Raw genomic sequence first — 20000 nt, 5'->3', positions numbered from 1 at the left:
ATTACTTGGATCTTACACAAGTTAATTCTGCACTCTTATAAAGTAAAACTTGTAGCGGGCTAAAATAACGATCCAACCCATCCCCACTTTACCTCATCACCTCCAATACTACTGGTTAAACGAACTGATCAATAAATTATAGGGGAAATAGCAACCTAAATTGACGAAAATTTTTGCCCCCTGTCATAATATCCACGTATATTCTTAATCCATTTTACATTTATTAAAATTTTGTTTAGGTATATTATAAGCACATCCAAAGAAGAGTCACCTTCTTCTATGATGAGGTGAGTTATTTGAGTTTGGGAGGGAGGGGACATTAAGCTGTTTATTACACTATTCCCTAAAGTTTTATAATAAAGTTTTTTTATTCGATTGCTTAACAACTTTGGGGATCAATATTTAATTTTGATTGGTTTGTTCATTAAGATTAGTTTGCAATCGTTTCATCTGCTAATTGTAATCTACAGAATGTGTATTTTTTGTATAATCATTGGCGATCTACATAAGTTTTTAGGCCATTGTATTATACCTTTTAAATCCCTGTATTTTTACACTAATTTAGTTATTTATGAATACCAATATGATCTTCATTGATGATGACCCCTTTAAATCTATTAAATCTAAGTAATATCCATGTTAGCAAACTTACGACTAATTTTCGCCTGCCATAATATCCACGTATTATCTTTATCCATTCCTACTTCTTAACTTTTAAAAAATTATTTTAATAATATTTTTCAGCAAAATCATGAAAATCCTGGTTGAGCTGCGACAGCTGTGCGACCAGATAGAGGCCACCGAATCCACAGTCAGTAGAGCTGTGCAAGGCAATAACAGCAGCAGTTCGGAGAGTGTCAACGGCGAGGAAAGCCGTCATCAGCTGGCAGATTGATCAACTTCAAAGAAATAATTTGATTAATAAACGAGAATTTTTTAAAACGAAAGAATCAATCAAAATTTAAAGGAAGCCTGCAAGAAATACACCGCTCTAACTGCTGCAGGCTTCCTTTAACCGATAATATTTGTCCACTTATGATAGTTGATGTCAAAATTGTCTTGAATGTTAAACCCTTGGGCGACAAACTTAGGAAGACCTCTGTGCTGATTAACACATAAGAATTGTAGATAGGTAGATAGTTGGCACTTATTTATACCTACCTATCTATCTATATCCCCTACAAAACAACATAAACATATCGTCATATTACAAGTAGCGTAGCTACTATATTTTATTATGTATACTTAATAATATTCGTCTTTATAAATATTAAATGTATATTTTACGTTTTCATGAGTGTTCCATGTAGTTTTATAATTGGTAATTTATAAAGGCTAATTTTGTTTGTTATCAGATAAGTGTTATTTACACTTTTACTTACGAAGTATTAAAGTAAATATTCTTAACGAAAGGTACCTAGGCTATTATTTATCCAGTACGGCTTCGAAACCGAATAATATCCGCTGGATTAGAACCGGTTCTCAGCCATACTGAAATCGTATCGTATTATAGCCAGTTTTCTATGAATATTAAAATAAAAATAATATTATTACCAGTTTTGATAGCCATGGCCTTCGGCCCTCTTGAGGCTAACTAAATTGTTTTTAATCTTTTAGTTTTTTATTTAATATCCGTAGAAAGCTGTCTATAATTCGATGTGATAAATAACGATTTCACGTGTTACATTATAAGCAAAAAATCTATTTAACAGAGAAAAATCTTTATAACATTTCATTATCATCCAGCGTTAAAATTGTACCTATTTACTAAAATTCAACTGAACTGGTAAAAACAAGCTATATAGATATTTATTTTTATTGCGACTAAAAAAAATTATCTTTGTTGTAACTGTCCCCCCCTAAAAATGTTATATGTTACATCGAATTAATTTTATTTCTAAACTCGTATTTAAAAACAGGGATTCGTGGTTAATTTTAATTGGTTTGGCATTTACAAAGCAATTTAAGGGTAATTGCTTTTAAAAAATATTGGCGCTTCGCGCCAAAATTTTCCTCGCATCCCTGTTTCTAAAGAGTTAACTCTGTCGCTGCTTAAAGTACCTCTAACTACAAGGATGTAGTGCAGCTCACGATAAAATGTTCCTGGTAACGATTATCTCCGTTGCCAGGAATATTTCACCTTGAACTGCACTAGATCCAAATAATTAATACTTGGAAGACAATGCAAATTCATGAAACGGAGAGAATGAAATGCAATGAGCACTAGTACTGGTAGTAGTATAGTAAATGTATAGTTTATCCATATTTTATGTATCCATTATTATAATGGCCGTAAAAATGAGGTGTATATAAGATATTAGGCCTATTAAATGCCTGTTATCTCAATAACCTTTGTAAGATATAACTTAAAGGAAACCTGCAGGAAATATACCTCTCTAACTGCTGAAAGACTGCCTTAAGTAGACCCAATACCCCAAATTTGAAGCCTCAAAATTGGTGTATTTTGGGTATTGGGTCTACTTGTGGTAGCCTTAAGTAGTTAGAGTGGTGTATTTCATACAGGCTTCCTTTAAATGTAAAGTAATTCTAAAAAGTAGATATGCCAAGTATTTAAAGGCATTAAAACTAAAATAAAAACATTCCTTTCTTGAAGGTTGTATAATTATGTAGAACAACCCTAAGCATTGAAAATGAATAATCAACAATCATGTCTTAGGTTTAGGTTTAAGGGTATTTCTATTGTTGTTTAAACCTCATCTAATGTTCTCTATTAATTAAGATTGGTTCATTTTTCACCCCAGAACCTTAAAATTCAGTTTGCTATGATAAATATATAATTAAGCATTTTTCAAACTTTTAAAGGAAGTCTGCAGTAAACATATCTTTCTAACTGCTGAAAGACTGTCACAAGTATACAATACCGCAAATTTGAAGCATTTAAGATCCTATAGCTGTTTTGTTATTGAAGCTGGAGGCTTCGAATATGGGGTATAGGTGTACTTGTGGCAGTTTGTCAGCAGTTAGATTGGTATATTTCTTGCAGGCTTCCTTTCATATTTTTTTGAAATAGAGCAAAATTTTTTAGTTTAAAATCTGAGCCATTTATCGTCAGCCGTCCAGATTTTATTTGTTTGGTGTTTAAAAACATTTAAAAGCATTTTTTACACATAATTTAAGCAATAAAAAGAACTTATTTTTTGGGTTTCAAAAGAAATTTCTTTATCAGTTAAAAAACTCCCGTTGACTGTATGGTATTTATTAACTGTACGTATATAAGTGTTGAACCGTTTGAAAGTCTATGTTTTATCGACTATAAAGCAATATTTACTCTACAATATTTATAATGTGTGTCTAATGTAAATATTGAAATATTTTATCATTGTTGAAAATATGAGAAAATTTTATTGAAAAAAAGGATCAATTGAAAATGGTTGTACCTTAGTAAATTATTTTGTAGAATTAAATTTACAAAGGGATATTTTTTTTGCATAAAATGCCCAACAAATTTTTTAAAATATATTCTTGTAAAAAATGAAATATTTATTAATTGTTAGCTCTAGTAGTAATTAAAAGTAATTAATCAATAGCAAGTAAACAAAATAGTGGTGTAGATTTTTCAAATTGAATTTTCTTCCTAAATGTACCAAAATTTTCCAGGATGGCTTCGAATCCGATTAATATCCGGTGGATTAGAACCGGTTCTCGGCCATTCTGAAATATCATTGTATTACAGACAATTTTCCACAAATATAAATCATATAATGAATACCATATTTGTTAGTCCGGGCCTTCGGCCCCTCGGGGCTAACAAAACTAGATTTAATCTTATAATTTTAAAATCTGCGGAAAGCTGTCTGTAATACGATGCCATAAAAAACTATTCCCTTATTTTGATTTAATGCCAAAATTTGCATGGAAAATATACATCCCTGTCTTGAAAACTAAAAAAACACAGACCTCAAATAGCCCTATTATACCTCAAATTTTAACTAAGAACAATACAATGTATAGATAAAAAATAACAAAACTTAATAAATGAGCAGAACAATCATATTCCATATTTTTTAATTTGAAATATTGCATTTAAGTCTGGCTCTATTAACAACTATTTTTGGATCTAATGCAGTTCGCGGTAAAATGTTCCTGGGAACGATTATCTCATCGATTTTTGTAGATAATCGATCCCGGGAACATTTTACTGTAAAATGCACTAGATCCCCATTTTTAAAATTATGAATGAAAGTATTGGATATAATAACAAAAATTAAATGTATTCTAAATACTTTTATTTATGATATTCTGAAACTCTAAATACATAAAATGATTTCTACACCGATACGGTAGAAAATGTACACGTAGATATTTTATAGTCAGTATGATAATATAGTTTGTTTATTATTTAGAATATGTAAAAATGGTGTAATTTTTTGTTGATGTTCTGTTATCAAAAATGTATCCGTTTTACTTATTTGTTTAAGATAATTATTATATAAATTACCTGAATATTACCTATATAGAATAAATGTGATATTTTTAAGTATTTTGTAGATAATTAAGTAGATATTAAGAGCACTTAGAAACTGGTTTTAATGTCTTCGTATTTGTTTGGTATTCTTAGAGGTCGATTAATGAAGGGATTGGGTCTTGGATAAATTACCCTATAGGGCGTCCAAGTTTTCTCAGTTGGGGGGGGGGGGGGGGGGAGAGAATTCAAAATTCAGAATTTTTTTTTTTTTTTTGGGGGGGGGGGGTGGCTAATATTTATATCATAAGGACGTTCAAGCTTTTTAATTAGGGTAATATATGGCAACCCTAAATTTTATTTGGGGGGGGGGGGGGTGTATTCACCCTTTATCCCCCCCCCCCCCTCCATTGGACGTTCTTGATTACCCTCGTTAACAATAGTAGTAATTTCCAGTATGGCTTCGAAACAATTATTATCCGCTGGATTAGAACTGGTTCTTACACATACTGAAAATCTTGTACACTATCGTATTACAGACAATTTTCTACGAATAGAAAATAAAAAATCCTTTGATTAATACCAATTTTGTAAGCCCGGGTATGTTGTTCCTCATGGCAACAAAAATGACTTTAGTAGGAAGGAGACAATTTGAGAAATAGCCTTAAACCACCTACTTAAACCCAAACCATTCCGGGACCTTTTTAGAACCAGACAAAAAACCTTATTTATATTATTTGAAAGACAGTATTAAAAGTCGTCTTCTGTGTATAATCAGCTGATTTTGTCTGCTACAAGTGTCCTCTCTATCAACAACCCTTTCCCCTTTTTTAGCTCCAAGTCCCGTTCTAATAAGGCAGGACAAAAATTTATTGATTTGTTTTTTCTCAAATTTTGCCTATTTTTATACGGATTAAAACTCTGATACATTAAAAAATTGTTATTTCTTATTTTATTAGTTAATTGTTTCAATGAATCTTGAATATGATCGACTTTAATTTACAAGTTTTATTCATAAAAATTATAAATTTTGAAGGGGAAAAATAGTGTAGAGAAAATATGACCATCTCCCCAAAATTTTGTTCTCCCCTTTTGAAGCTGCCGTCTCCTTCCCTACGAGAATTTTTGTGTATAAACACTAAACACAAATTTCATGAATAATGAATAAAGTTCAATGTATTTTTGTATTAAAATGATAACAAAAAGAATGTTTAATGAAAAATTACATGATAACAGTCATTTTTGTGTTTTTAGGCCTTAATTTGTTTTATTTTCATATATTTAATGTTGATTTAATGAATTGTCGTCCTTTTTAATTATAACCTCCAATTTATTTGTATGTCTAGCATCCCCCCTTTTATCTCCACAAAAACTAGTTCATTTCTCTTTCTTATTTGTAGCGAAGCCACTCTTTAATTCACTTTGTCTGTCCGTCAGTCCGTAACGACACTATGGGGGAAATGTGATTTTCTTGGCTTTGTCTGTCTGCCGGTCATGCCTAATAAGACTTAAACTTTTCTAATTTTTTGGGGGGTTTATTCATATTATCTCTCTTTCGTTTCTTTGTTATTACAGCTAACATCTGTTTTTTTATAACTCACTTTTGTCCGTTTGTCCATTCTATGATTTTTAGTTTTTCGCCCAGTGTGTACTTTATAGATGTTGTCCTTCTTTTTTTCTCTCTTTTTTCAATGGATATTTCTATTCTGCACATGATTTTACTCCCCTCCCCCCCTTCCCAATAAAGTTTTTATTCTTTCGGGGGGGGGGGGGGGGAGGGGGTCCGTGTTCAGCGAAAACAAAACTCACTTCCCCTCTTTTTTACGTCAATTACACATCTTGTATTTTTTTACTCTCGTGTTTTTGGCCTCCAAATTCTCTCTCTAGCGCCGTTTATCTATCTTTCTATCTATTTTTCTCTCTTTTTTTATCTGCTCTCTCTTAGGATTTTCTCTTTTTCTCAACAGATTTCCTAATAAAATTGGGTTCAATGAATGTAATATTACTTGGATGTTACGCCAGATTTTCATAGGTGAAACTCGCAGCGGGCTAAAAATGACGATACACCATTATCCCATCCTCTGTTCATCCTACTGAATGAACGAACTGTCTAATAAATATGAGTTCCTTGTTAGCAATCTAAATTGACTAAAATTTTCCCCCTGTCACAATATCCACGTATATTCTATATCCATTATGGGTCCCTTGAAAATTGAATATTGTAGAATTACTGTTCATATGCTTTGCTCTTTATATGTTAGTTTACTGTGATTATTTTTTATGAAACCAAAGGGAATCTCTCATGAGAGGTATTTTGCGAGATTTTGTACTTAAAGTCAGGGATCTAAAGGGATAAGACAATGGCCAATAAATCGATGAATATTTTCAAAGGGGTAGTTTCACGAAATGCATTTGAACTTAATTTAGTGAACCGCACATTTTATCCTGGTTAAATGGCTAAACTATATTTATATGGCATATATTTGAAAGAATTACAATTTTCTACCTCGTAGTTTTTAAACTATCAAGACTTGAAAATCGTCTTTTTAAATTGCATATATCACAAAAAGACAATTTTCACATCTTGATATTTTAAAAACTACGTGGTAGAAAATTTAATTTATTTAAAATATATGCTATATAAATGTAGTTTAACCCATCAACTAGGATTTATAAAAATATGCAGTTCACTAAATTAAGTTCAAATGCATTTCGTGAAACTACCCCTTTGATAATCAAATTTACTTCTTCTGTAGATTACAATTGAATTAGTGGTGGAAACGTTTGGATATTCGACTTAATATAGTAACCAATCAAAATTTATTAAGTTACTTTAAAACTTTGTCGACTAGTGTAACAAACAGTCCAATGTCCCCTCCCTTCCCGTGACTTAAAGTAATTAGATTATAAGCTTTTAAGAAAAGAAAAAAATCTACTCTTAATTTAAGTTTAAGTACATTTCGTGTATTTACTCCTTTTATGTAACATATTAAGAGAGAGAGAGAGGTCGAATTGTAAGTGGAAGAGAGAGATTCTCCATAGATGAGATAGAAAAAGAGAGTGGATTAGAGAAGGTGATAATAAAATAAAGAGGAGGTAGTTTAAGAGTAAAGGGAGGTGTTAGTCTTTTTTACTTTGTAAATTACAGATCAGTAGGAGACAATCTCTTGCACAAACTCAAATGTGATTCTTTGCGTAGCAATATTTATAGTACTATCATGTTGAGTTTGTGTGTGTGTCTATCATCTGTTTTCTTCTCTCTCTAACTCCGTAGAGAGGTGTTTTGTTTTCAATACCTACCTATGCAATATAAATACTTGATTTTGTTTTGTTTTTCTTCTCTATATCATTTTAAAAACTGTAGTTTATCATAAACATGCTTTAAAAATAAGTGAATTTTAATACAATTTGTTATATTTATAAGTTGTCATCCCTAAATTTAAAAAAAAAATTGTCTTTATGAATAGATAAAAACATATGCTTTTAGTTATAAGTGAATTAAATAGTGTTATACATATTTTTTTAAGTGTAGTTAATTAAAACAAGGATGACATCCACAAAAGTGAATCCCTAAAATCAGACGGTAGAACAAACGGACATTTACACTTGTAGAATGTCAGAATTTAATAAGCAGAATAGATAAGTAATTACGACTTAACAAAATTGTACGTTATAATTTTTTAACGGCATTAGCGTATTGGTAACGTGTTGGCTTATTGTCGGGTAGGTGTTCATTTCGAGTATGGCGTAAAAAATTGTACCAATTGCTGATATATCTGACACGTAATACTAATAGTGAGAGTAGGCCATTAAATAAACGCAACTATTACAATGCACAGTTAGGACTTTCATTTAAAGACATTGCAATCATAGGGTTGTTTTTCTGTTGGAAGTTACTTAACATATTATCCGTGGGTGTTAAGAGTAGGTATTAAGTTAGCAGCTGAGCATTTTTGTCAAATATTTACCTTATCTTTAAACTTTAACTGTATTACTAAGTTACAGAAATATCTCTGATGTAAATAATAATGGCACTATCAGTGGATAGAGGAATTATAGTTTTTTTTATCGCATCGTATTATAGACAGTTATAGACGGCAATTAAAATAAAAAATGAAGATCATAACCCCCTGGGCTAACCAAACTATCTTTTTTTATGATTTTTATTTGAATATTCGTGGAAAATTGTCTTTAATACGATGCTATACATGGATTTTTAATATGGCTGAGAACCGGTTTTAATCTGATACAATGTTCTATGATTAAGTATAGTAGCAAAGGGATTTTTAATAACATACCTACCTATCTATTTATTCTGTTGTTTATGATAAGAGTTTTAACTTAGGTAGGTACTTATTGTTTCTTAAAATTATGTTCCTAGTCAGGGATCTAAAGGGATAAGACATTTGCCGATAAATTGATGTGCATCCCCAATGATAATACGCAAAATTATCCCTTCTGTACAATTACAATTTCTGGTTGAAACGTTTGAACACTCAACACACCCAACTTAATGAATCAACCAATCATAATTCAATCAAAGCTGTATATTTATAACCAACGGATGAGGAAACGATATTATAAAACTTTGGGGACTAGTTTAATAGACAGCCCATTATCTCCCTCCCTCCCAGGTTCCTAGTCCAAGTTTAGTGATAAGAGGAACTTAAAGGAAACGAAAAGATAAAAAAAAGTCTTTTTCTTCATTTTAATTTAGTTAAATTCTACATTTTATATTAGTTAAGATTTATGTATGTCAAGTTTTTGCTTTAAAAAGTGACCTTAGTGACAATTTTAGATATATATTTTTAATTATTATTAATATTTAAGTTTTTACTTTCAAATTTTTTCAACTATACATTCATTTATCGTTTATCCTGTAGGGGGGGGGGGGGTGGAATTGTGTAAAATGGTTGGCTGGGGGGGGGGGGGTATCGTTATTTTAGCCAGCTGCGAGCATCAATTAATCAGAGTACATGAAAATCTGATATAATATCATCCAAGTAATAATATATTGATTACTGTGACTTTGGTTTTCAATTGACGGATTTATTGACTTTTTTTTAACATAGGTATAACTGTTATGTTATTTGCTGTGCTTCTTGTGAACGTAATTGTCCTTGCTCAAATCATAAATAAGAATGGATACATTGTTACTTGTATCTTACACCAGATTATCATGTACTTAGTTGGCTAAAATAACGATTCCTTCAATCAACCCCCTTTACCCCATCCCCTTCTACCGGACAAGTGAACTGATCAGAAAGTGATGTAATATCCACGTATATTCTATATCCATTTAAACAAGCTATGTTAATGTACCTTACTAAGCAATGAAATACTTGTATAATATCCTAGAAATAATGTATTAACCTAGGATTACCTAGGCTTTAGAGGTACCAATAATTGTGTAATTGGTATAAAGCATACATTTTTGTCCAGGGAGGGAGGGGGAAAATGGGCTCTTTTTTACACTAGTCCCTAAAATTTTATAATAAATCTTTCTGATTCGTTGGGGACGTATATTTAATTTTGATTAATTGGTATTTTATATTGAGTGTCCAAACGTTTCAACACGTAATGTAATCTACAGAAGGGGTAATTTTATGTATCATCAACAGGGATGTAGATAATTTATTTTTGGTCCATTGTCTTATCCCTTTAGATCCCTGATATTTTCGTCTGAATGTTTCCAAGAATAATTGATAAGCAAATATTTTTATTCAATACAACTACTTATAAGGTGGGGGGGGGGGAGAAATCTATGTGTACGCCACAGAATGCTAGAATTTATTTATAATATCATATGGCTTCCTAAAATATGCATTAGGTACAAATGGATATGATATTACTTGGATGTTGGTCCAGATTTTCATGTACTCTGAGAAAGCTATAATAACGATACCCACCATCCTCCCATTTACTCCGTCCGCTCTCCACCTACTGGATGAACGAACTAACCAATCAATAAATAATGTCCATGTTAGCAATCTAAATTGACGACATTTTTTTACCTGTCATAAGATCCACGTATATTCCACATCCATTCCCAGCACTGAGTACGTGGTTCATTATATTGTATTATTAAATGGTTTGCTGAATCAAACAATTACAATTAGTATGAATTACTTTATAGAATCATTATAATAATATTAAGATTTAGATAGTTCTACAAAAGGTACATTCTGTATTTAAGTACAAAGCCTTATAATCTCGTATCAATATTACGTTTGTAATACATTGATGTATGTATTATTGATAATATAGATATATTGGGAATAAGAATTCAAGGAGGGGACATTGGGCTGTTTATTACACTGGTCCCCAAAGTTTTAAATAACCTTGATTATACGTTGGCTCAACAATTTTGATTGGTTGGTTCATTAAGCTCAGAGTCCAGACTTTCAACCAATAATTGTAATCTACAGAAGGGGTTATTTAATGTATTATTATCGGTGATGTATATCACTTTATCGGCTATGTCTTATCCCTTTAGATCCTTGAAAAGAATCATACATTTTAAAACATTTTTTTTATTGATCAAAGACCAACTAAGCAACTTTTACTAATAAAGAGAAATGCTAAGTAGAATTATCGAAAATAGTTTGTTTCTAATCTATAACCTTTTTGTGAGCTATTTCTTGTACTAAAACTAGCATTGATCTTGCCATGGGTAGGTACCTTTTTTTGGTTCATTAGATTCTGTGATTTTATCCTATAAATAATAAATATACATCGTACACATTTATCAAAAAATCCAACTACATTTGTATTTGTCTAATGTTTAAATCCATATATTATTACTTGGATATTGTACCAGATTCTCATGTACTCTATTTAAGTGATACTTGCAGCTGGTTAAAATAGCGATACCCCCTATCCACCCCCTTTACTCCATCCCTGAACGAACTGACCACTAACTTAGTGAGGTCTATGTCAGCAACCTAAGTTGAAGACAAATTTTCCTCTGTCAATACATCCCTGTATACTTGATACATTAATATTTATGATGTTTTTTCCTGTTTTTCCTTGTATTTCCTGTTTACCTTTAGTTTAGGTTGTGCAATCAATATATTTTTATCTGTTTCATTAGATAAGACATAATCTTGATTATCCCATCAAATAAGTTTTTTTTTATCTATGAAGCCTAAGATTTCGACTACACTGAACTGATTGTGTTCTCTCTTTAAGGGAAGCTTCACATAGGTCCCGGGTTGGTTTGAGGCTATTCTATTATCAGATTCAAGTCTTGGCCCATCTGGATGGTTTTAAGCTATTATACTAGTTGCTTATGAGCTAGTATGTTAAAAAACATACTAGACCTTTAGCAGGGGGATATGTAATTTTAAGATGCTTGATTGTGGGTTGCTAAATATTCGCTAGTTATTTGGGAAGTCTATGGGTTCAAATCTAGGCCTAAAATAAGAAGAACAAAATATTGCTCCTATACAATTAATTAGGACTTACAGAGAAAGGTCACTTTTGCCAATGATTAATTGTCTGTTATATAATAGCTAGGCAATCACAAGCGTACAAATTTTCTTTTTCTTGCAGAATATACACCTTTTCTTTGTGTGGAAAAAAATGAATCATTTTCTAGGTATTTTCTCTTTTTGAGAACTAATGAGGGATAAAACTTTGCACTTACATTCTCAGGGATACAGGGAAATTTAATCTGTGTCAGGGAAATGGGGATGGGACAATGGAAATAAAATTCGTCTTACTGGCTGTCATGGACTTTGGGTACTAAAACTTGTGCATATATTTTTATATTTGCTAATGTTTAAGTCTTTGGGGACTAGCGCATCAAATACAGCTGAAAATAATTATCCTTGATCCCTATACCCATACATTTATATCTGTTTAATTTTGGGCATTCCATTAAAATCTTGGTAGCTATGAAACTGAGGTCTCAAAATCTAATTAGCCCCTTGGATGGATTTTGACTATTTTTTGGCACCCCTCCCTAATTACAATTACATGCTTGACAATATAATAAAGCAACAAATAAAGTTAAAAATAATACTAAAATTTTTTAGTTATCACTAAGTAATTCATTTTATTTAGACATACCTAGTATAGGTATTTTATCTTGCACATTTAAAGTTCATTATTTTGACGTAGAATTTTATTTCATTTTATTGTTCTTAATTACCCAATGTGATAACAATTTTATATTATTAACAAATATTTATATATTAGTTTTAAAAACTGTCAAAGAAAAATAATGATAAAATTTTAATTAAAAAAATTAATTTTTGTGATATGAAAGAGACTATTTTATGTTAAATACGTATGTAACAGATGTTTTCCAGTATGGCTTCAAATCTGATTAATATACGCTGAATTAGATTCAGTTCTTTGACATGCTGAAATATTATGTATTGTATTGTGTTATAGACAATTTTCCATGAAAATTGAAATGAAAATCATTAAACTAGTTTTCAAATTTTTATTCTGGCTGAGAACCGGTTTTATTCCAGGGGATATATTAAAAAATGGTTTTGAAGCCATACTGGAAAAAATATTTATGTAACTTAAAGTTATACCTAATAACTGGAGAATATCATAGTGTATTACTTATAACCTCTTATAATTCCATGGTAATTTTTTAAAATTAGTTTGCGTAGCATATTATTAGAACTGTTATGAATAGATTTTGTTGCAAAATCTACAATTCGCAAAATCTACATGTACGCAAAATCTACGCAGGACCATATTAATGTATATATTCAACTTTCAGATGCAATAAGAATCTTGATTAAAATGATAATAAAAGAGTACAGAATATGCATGCCCCTCACCGTCGACGAGGTAAATGGATTTTTCTTGGCAGGGAAGCTTCTCTACAAGTTCTAGTCCTTTGTTGGACTGTCTGATTTACACTCCCCCCCCCCCCCCGTCCCATCTAAGCAGGGGATCCCATGCAGAATAAACACCCCTCCTGTGATTGATGGAGTCCCAGAAAATGCCAATTCTTACGCCGTCATGCGTCATGTTAGAAGGGTGACACAAATTTTAGATCTCAGATTTCGCGATTTGAGAAAGATTTATCTCTACCATAGAGAATTAAATACCTAATCTTGCAAGCATCGCTTTGATCTTATAAAGAAAAATAGTAAATCAAATAGCTAAAACAGATCTAAATTTTGTGTCACCCTTCTAACATGACGCATGACGGCGTACGACCGTGAGAATTGGTATTTTCTTGGACTCAATCCCGGTGACTAGTTCATCATTTTGTGTTATAACCGCTTTCTGTTGTATTTAATACCATTATTCTTAAAAAGATTTTTAATTTTTTGTTTGCTTTTCTAACCTTAACCTTATGTTATGATACCTTCATTAACATAAATAAACTTGAATTTTCTTTCTTAAATACTATTGGCTGTGCCCCTAGTATCTAGGGAAAAGGGGGGGACATAAGACTACCAATGGTGTCCAAACTTTTCAACCAATAATTCAAATCTACATAAGTGGTGTTTTTGTTTCTCATCATTGTTAATATAAACTAATTTATCAACCATCTTCTTATCCCTTGTGATCTCTGATTCTCTTCTGTTTGTTATTTTTGAAACTCATTGTTTTTAAAGTTAGTTAGGTGTTGAGTTTCATCTGTTTTTCTTTATCATTCTGTGAAATAAAGAAAGTTTATTTGTAGTAAATCCAGTGAGAGAGGGGACATTTGGCTGTTTATTAAACTAGTCCCCAAAGATTTATAAAATCGTTTTCTTATAAGTTGGCTCAACAAGTTTGGTGATTTTCATTTTTGAGTGTCCTAACGTTTCAACCAATAATTGTAATGTACATCAATTTATCGGCCATTGTCTTATCCCTATAGATCCTAGACGGAGTTTGTTGTACATACAGTCTACCTAGTAAACTAACATAAATCTAATTTGGAAAAGTTTAAAATTGAGAAAAATGTGGGTGGTTAGATAACTTGTAATACCAACATATTTTCATCCTATTTTTTAGTAAAAGTTAGATTGAAAATTTGTGTATGCAGTATTCAAACAAATTATTCTTTAAGATTTCTTAGAAATTCGTTAGAAAATTTCCAAACACTGCCATTGGTTACCATTTCTGTACTTAAAGCTGTTTTTTATTTTAAAGCATTCTTATTGGCTATCAGTTTCTTTCCAATGCTCTTATTGGCTAATGACTTCATGTTGCTAGCGTTCTAATTGATCAATATATTTCCTTCAGCTGTTTTTGTATGTCAAAGCATTCTAATTGGCTATTAGTGTCTTTCCAACGATCTTATTGGCTAATAACAGCATGTCATCAGCGTTCTGATTGGTCAATATATTTCAGTACAAGGTTGGTCAGCTGTTTATGATCGCCAAGCACTCTATGGAACAATCACAGAAAGGAGAGGGTGTAGAAGTTGTTGAGAACAAACCTCACGAGGTAAATATACAATTTTTTGTAGCGGAGCTACTCTATAATTTCAAATGTCCGTCCGTCCGTAAGACATGGATTTTGGGAAACATCATTTTCTCGGCTCATGTTTAAGATAATTGGCTAAAATTTCTCATGAACATTCCCATTATTATGGAACACTATTAACTTTAAAACATCCATGAAGGTAGGACTGCTTTCTATCAGGTTCTAGGCTATTTTTATATTTTTCCTCATATCTTTGGATGAAGTCATCCTTATTGAAACCCAAATTGATATGATTATAAAAAGTTTTTAACTGGGACACTCCTCTTTGGATACAAGTAAACTTTTCATTAAGAATTTAGGAAGCCATAAAAAAGTTTCACCATTCCTTCTTTAATTCTATTTAAAAAAATAAACTTAAAAAATTCCCTGAGGGGTCTTTTTCTATTGGGGGGTGAGGGGTGCTACTTTTCCACAAAATATTTATAAACCTTCCCAGGACTTATGAAAAGCTACACTGCAAAGGAGAAACATTTCGGTTTACTGTTAAGCAAGATCCTTCAATACACAGACAGACGTTCTGTTACTTTTATATAAGGATTTATAAATGAATGATCTAAGTTCAGTATGGATCATGGATTGAGGGGACATTGGGCTGTTTATTAAAATAGGCCCCAAAATTTTAAAAATGTTTTCTTATTCGTTGGCTTAACAACCGTGGGGACTTTTTATTGAAGTTTAATTGGTTGGTTTATTTAGTTGAGTATCCGAACGTTTCAACCACTAATTGTAATCTAAAGAAGAAGTAATTTTTTGTGTGTCATTATTGGAGATGTGCATTATACATTAATCTATCGGCCATTGTCTTATCCCTTTAAACCCCTGCGTATCATATGGATGGATGGATAATAAATAATGTACAAACCATTAAACACAAAGTTTATGGTCGTATTCAATCTTTTCTTTCGTAAGGATACATTTATCATACCATTTGGGCGTACTTTCAAGCTTTTTGGGGAGAGGATAGCATAACCCTTCTCTAAAGAAATTGTCAGTAGAAAAAATAATTTTTACTTCTTGATAAATTAAAATTAAAAGTGCCTCCAGAAAAAATCCCCTTCTCCAATTTTATTTTATTTTACTTATTAAAATTATGAATGGGTGGGGAGTGATCAACTCCTCACCCCCCTTCTCATCACCTCAAAAAGCTGCAATTATAAAAAGATAAGGGGTATGGCTCCACCCTTGGGAATATTTTTTTTTTTTTTGGGGGGGGGGAGTCCTCATCATTCCTATCTCCTCAAAAATTGACATTACTTGCTTCAGGGGGGGGGGGGGTATTAAAAAAGATACTATGCATAAAAGCATAAAAGTTACTCCAGGTGTCAAATCCCTGATATATTATCTTTTAATACTTTGCTAAGGTCAAAGGTCAATTCTATTTTGAGAATTTTTTTATTATCTTCATCTGTTTATTTAATTAAGCCATCTAAATTATTGTTGTTAATGCGTCACCAGTAAATGTAAGCGATAACAGGGATGGAGGGGACACTTGGCTGTTTATTACACTAGTCCTCTGATAATGTTTTCTTATTCCTTGTCTTAACACCTTTTCTCGTATTCATTCGAATCCGGTGGATAGGAACCGGTTCTCATCCATACGAAAAAACTATGTCTAGCACCGTATTATAACCAGTTTTCTACTAATATAAAAATGTACAATCATAAGATTAAAACCAATATTTTTAGCCCGTGCCTTCGGCATCTCGGGGCTAAAAAACTGGGTTTAATCTTATAATTGTACATTTTATATCCGCGGAAAGCTGTTTATAATACGATGCGTGAAATAACTATTATTGTATTTTGGTTGGTCGGTTCATTAACTTTGTTTTCCAAACTTTTTAAAATCTTAAAAGGGGTAATTTTGTGTATCAACATTGGGGATGCACATCAATTTATCTGCTATTGTCTTATCCCTTTAGATCCCTAGTTAATTGTATTAAGTCATCAAAATTATTCTTTTTAATGCGTCACTAGTAATGAATATAGAATGTACGTGGATATTATGACAGGGGAAAAATTTTCGTCAATTTAGGTTGCCATTTCACCTGCCATTTATTGACAATAAAAATAAATAATGACATTACAGGTTTAAAATTCCTCCAAAGTTGAATTTCAGCAATTAAGACTTTAATAAGATTAGGCATTAATAAAATAAAGTATGAATATTTTAATTTTAGAAAAATATATTATCTTAAAATTAGGGATAGCAATCCGTCATATTTTTGGACCGGATTCGGATTCTTACAAGAATCCGTCCAAAAAATGGCGGATTTCTACGGATTCGGATTCCGGATTCTAGCAATATTTTAAACGGCTTTTTTTAAATTAAAAAAATTAAGTGCTACATATGTCTTAAAAATTAATGTTCTTGGTGTTCTCTATAATTCACTTCCGAGAATCGAACCAGATTTTAAAAGATTTTATATATAATGATGATAATCTTTGCCTTTAAAAAGGGAGAGTTGAAAGAAAAAACTCAAGACGCTAATGTTAGCCTACCAATTAAAAATCCGAGTCCGCTTTTAAAAAACGGATTGCGGATTCAGATTCCAAAATTGACCAATAATTGGGCGGATTCCGTATCCCGGATACGGATTGCCAACCCTACTTAAAATAATGAGTCATGTTTGTAAATAATCTCTCATGTTTTGTAACATGAGCTTATTTATTTTAAAAACAAATATTGTTTTTATTCATCTGATTTTTAAAATCTGAATTGAGTTTTAAAGTGGGGAGGCGGATGTGCCACTTTTTGAAACCAAAACTAAAAGTCAACAAAGGAACTCAACTAAAAAAAGAGTTACAGGTCTGAGATTTTGCATGGCAGTTGCTTTATAGAGGTACAATATGGAACTGTGAAGAAACGGCGGCGCAACCGCCGAAAACCGCCGTTTCCCGCCGAATTTTTTTTTGCAATTTCTCGGCGGTTTTCGGCGGATGCGCCGCCGTTTCTTCACTGTTCCATATTGTAACCCTATTAAGCAACTGCTATGCAAAATCTCAGACCTGTAACTCTTTTTTAGTTGAGTTCCTTTGACTTTTAGTTTTGGTTTCAAAAAGTGGCACATCCGCCTCCCCCCTTTGTTTGAACTTCTAATAATATAAAACTTCCTATTGTATATTTCATTTTATAACTAGTGGCTTCGCCCAAATGACAAGGGGGTTTAAGTAGGGGGATGTTGACTTACCTCTCCCTTCCTCAAAGTAGTCCAAACACTGCACTAGACTAATACTTCTCTGAAAATGGTGGTATAATCGTAAAATAGCCGTTTACGAGATATTTGTGATATACCGACTGACTTTTTATCCTAGGAAAGCTTCCCTAAACTTGTATTCGTAGGGATAAATAGGGGGCAGAAATTAGCCAAGAACTGTCACAAGAGTTTAATCTTAAAAGAAAGTAGCCAAAAACCATCCCTGACCTTTATTATGCTTTCCTAAAATGTAGAACTCAATCGGATCAGTAGTTATTAAAATCTTAATCTTCAGACAAAAATCCTTATTATTTATATAAAAGAATCAAAATGCTAGAGGAAACTATGCAATTTTAGATGATAAAAATTCCTACGACTTCGTAAAGGAACAAAAAAGTTTAAATACCTTTAGAGTTAGTTTATTAGAATTAATCTTACTAGCGGCTACGCCCCTAGAGGCCTCTAGTGGCATTTAAATGTGTTCATTTTATTTTAAATATCTAATTTGAGAAATGATTTGTCTATATTGCGATCAGCTGTTAAATTCATGTCTCTACGCAGCGCCACTACGCTAGCGACACTATGCGGAGGGAAAATTTAATTTTTTTTTCGATTTTATTGTGATTTCTCTTGGGAGTGTGGTGGTATCTTCCCCAAAAATAGTTATAAACCTTCCCGGGACCTATGAGAAGCTACCCTGTTTAGGAGAACCCGATCGGTTCAGCGGTTAACGAGATCCTTCGGTACAAACACACAGACAGATAGACACCCTGTTATTAAGTATAAGGATTAAGATCAGAAATACAAGACACATACCGTAGGAAAGAGTTTTTCACAGACAGGGAGGAGACATTTTGCTGTTTATTATACTAGTCTCCAGTTTTATAATGACGTTTTCTTATTCGTTGACTTAATAACTTTAGGGTCTTTTGTAGAATTTTGATGGGTTGGTTCATTAAGTTGAGTGTTCAAACGTAAAAACCACTAATTGTAATCTACAGAGGAGGTAACGATGTGTTTCATCATTTTGGAAGTACGTAAATTTATTGGCCATTGTCTTATCCCTTTAGATCCCTGGGTTTTTCACCATTCATAGATATTTTATGAATATCAGAAGAAAATAAGATTCTTTAGTTGTCCTATCACTTAGTCCTAGATTTTTTTTATATAAGAAGTTTATAATTTTGATTAATGCAGGAAAGAAACCATAGAAATACAGTGTTGAAGCCATTTAAGTAAAATAAGAAATTATATTTCTCAACTCTTTTAATTTAATTAAATTAAATTGTTATAAAAGGACTTTTTTTATTTGTAATATTTTATTTCAATTAAGATAGGTAGGTACTATATGAACAAAACTTAGGGGTGACTGACTTCTTGTCTTTTGAATATACTTTTTGGATCTACTGCAGTTTACGGTAAAATATTGCTGGTAACAAATGTTTCCAAAAATCTATGAATTTTAAAGGCTGTTAGCTGCCAAACGGCTGAACGTACAGATCAAGCCCGCACACTGTTATAAGCGGCACAAGAAGGCGTACAAATAATCTGGAATAGCCATAAATCAATAATGCAAAATTATCTCGCAGTGCAGAGAAATGCGCGAAAAAGACCTATTTTACGCGTTTTTTCTTCAGTGAAGCTTTCCCCATGCATCATTGGATCTTGGCTATTCCAGATTATTTGTAGGCCTTCTTTTGCCGCTTAAAATGGTGAGCGGGTATGATCTGTACGTAAAGCCGTTTGGCAGCTAGCAGCCTTTAAAATTCATAGATTTTTGGAAATATTCGTTACCAGCATTATTTTATCGTGAACTGCAGAATATCCTACTTTTTTGTCTTTAAGTAAGTATCTCTTGATTATTATTTTTTTTGTGGGGGGGGGGGGGGAGATGAAATGTTGTTCAAGTTACTCGCCTTACCCTCTACCTT

General features: G+C 32.0%; 2 protein-coding genes across 17 annotated transcripts in view; both read left to right on the top strand.

Moving 5' to 3' along the window:
• The window catches only part of LOC145327166 (uncharacterized), a 120567-nt gene extending 116069 nt beyond the window's left edge, over positions 1–4498 (top strand). For 3 of the 4 annotated variants that reach the window (XM_080170733.1, XM_080170734.1, XM_080170732.1), the window contains 2 exons: positions 240–287; positions 745–4498. In XM_080170733.1, the coding sequence (XP_080026859.1) occupies positions 240–287; positions 745–895 (199 nt within the window). In that variant the 3' untranslated portion in view covers positions 896–4498. The remainder of the gene's footprint in view (positions 1–239; positions 288–744) is intronic. The other variant, XR_013882098.1, reaches the window with a different exon arrangement.
• A 7969-nt stretch (positions 4499–12467) lies between these two features.
• Positions 12468–20000, top strand: part of rdgBbeta (cytoplasmic phosphatidylinositol transfer protein 1) — a 38124-nt gene continuing 30591 nt past the window's right edge. For 12 of the 13 annotated variants that reach the window (XR_013882097.1, XR_013882092.1, XR_013882089.1 and 9 more), the window contains exons 1-2: positions 13131–13237; positions 14741–14836. Coding sequence is in view for 3 of the 13 variants with exons in the window: in XM_080170731.1 (XP_080026857.1) it covers positions 13190–13237; positions 14741–14836 (144 nt within the window). In the remaining 10 variants the exon portion in view is untranslated. Of the gene's footprint in view, positions 12738–12933; positions 13238–14740; positions 14837–20000 lie in introns of those variants that run through there. The other variant, XM_080170730.1, reaches the window with a different exon arrangement.

The sequence above is a fragment of the Acartia tonsa genome, chromosome 8 (genome assembly GCF_053477335.1).
Source record: "Acartia tonsa isolate MP-2025a chromosome 8, ASM5347733v1, whole genome shotgun sequence".
NCBI lineage: Eukaryota > Metazoa > Arthropoda > Copepoda > Calanoida > Acartiidae > Acartia > Acartia tonsa.
The sequence above is the reverse complement of the archived record's forward strand: the minus strand, read 5'-3'. Positions and strand labels throughout refer to the sequence as shown.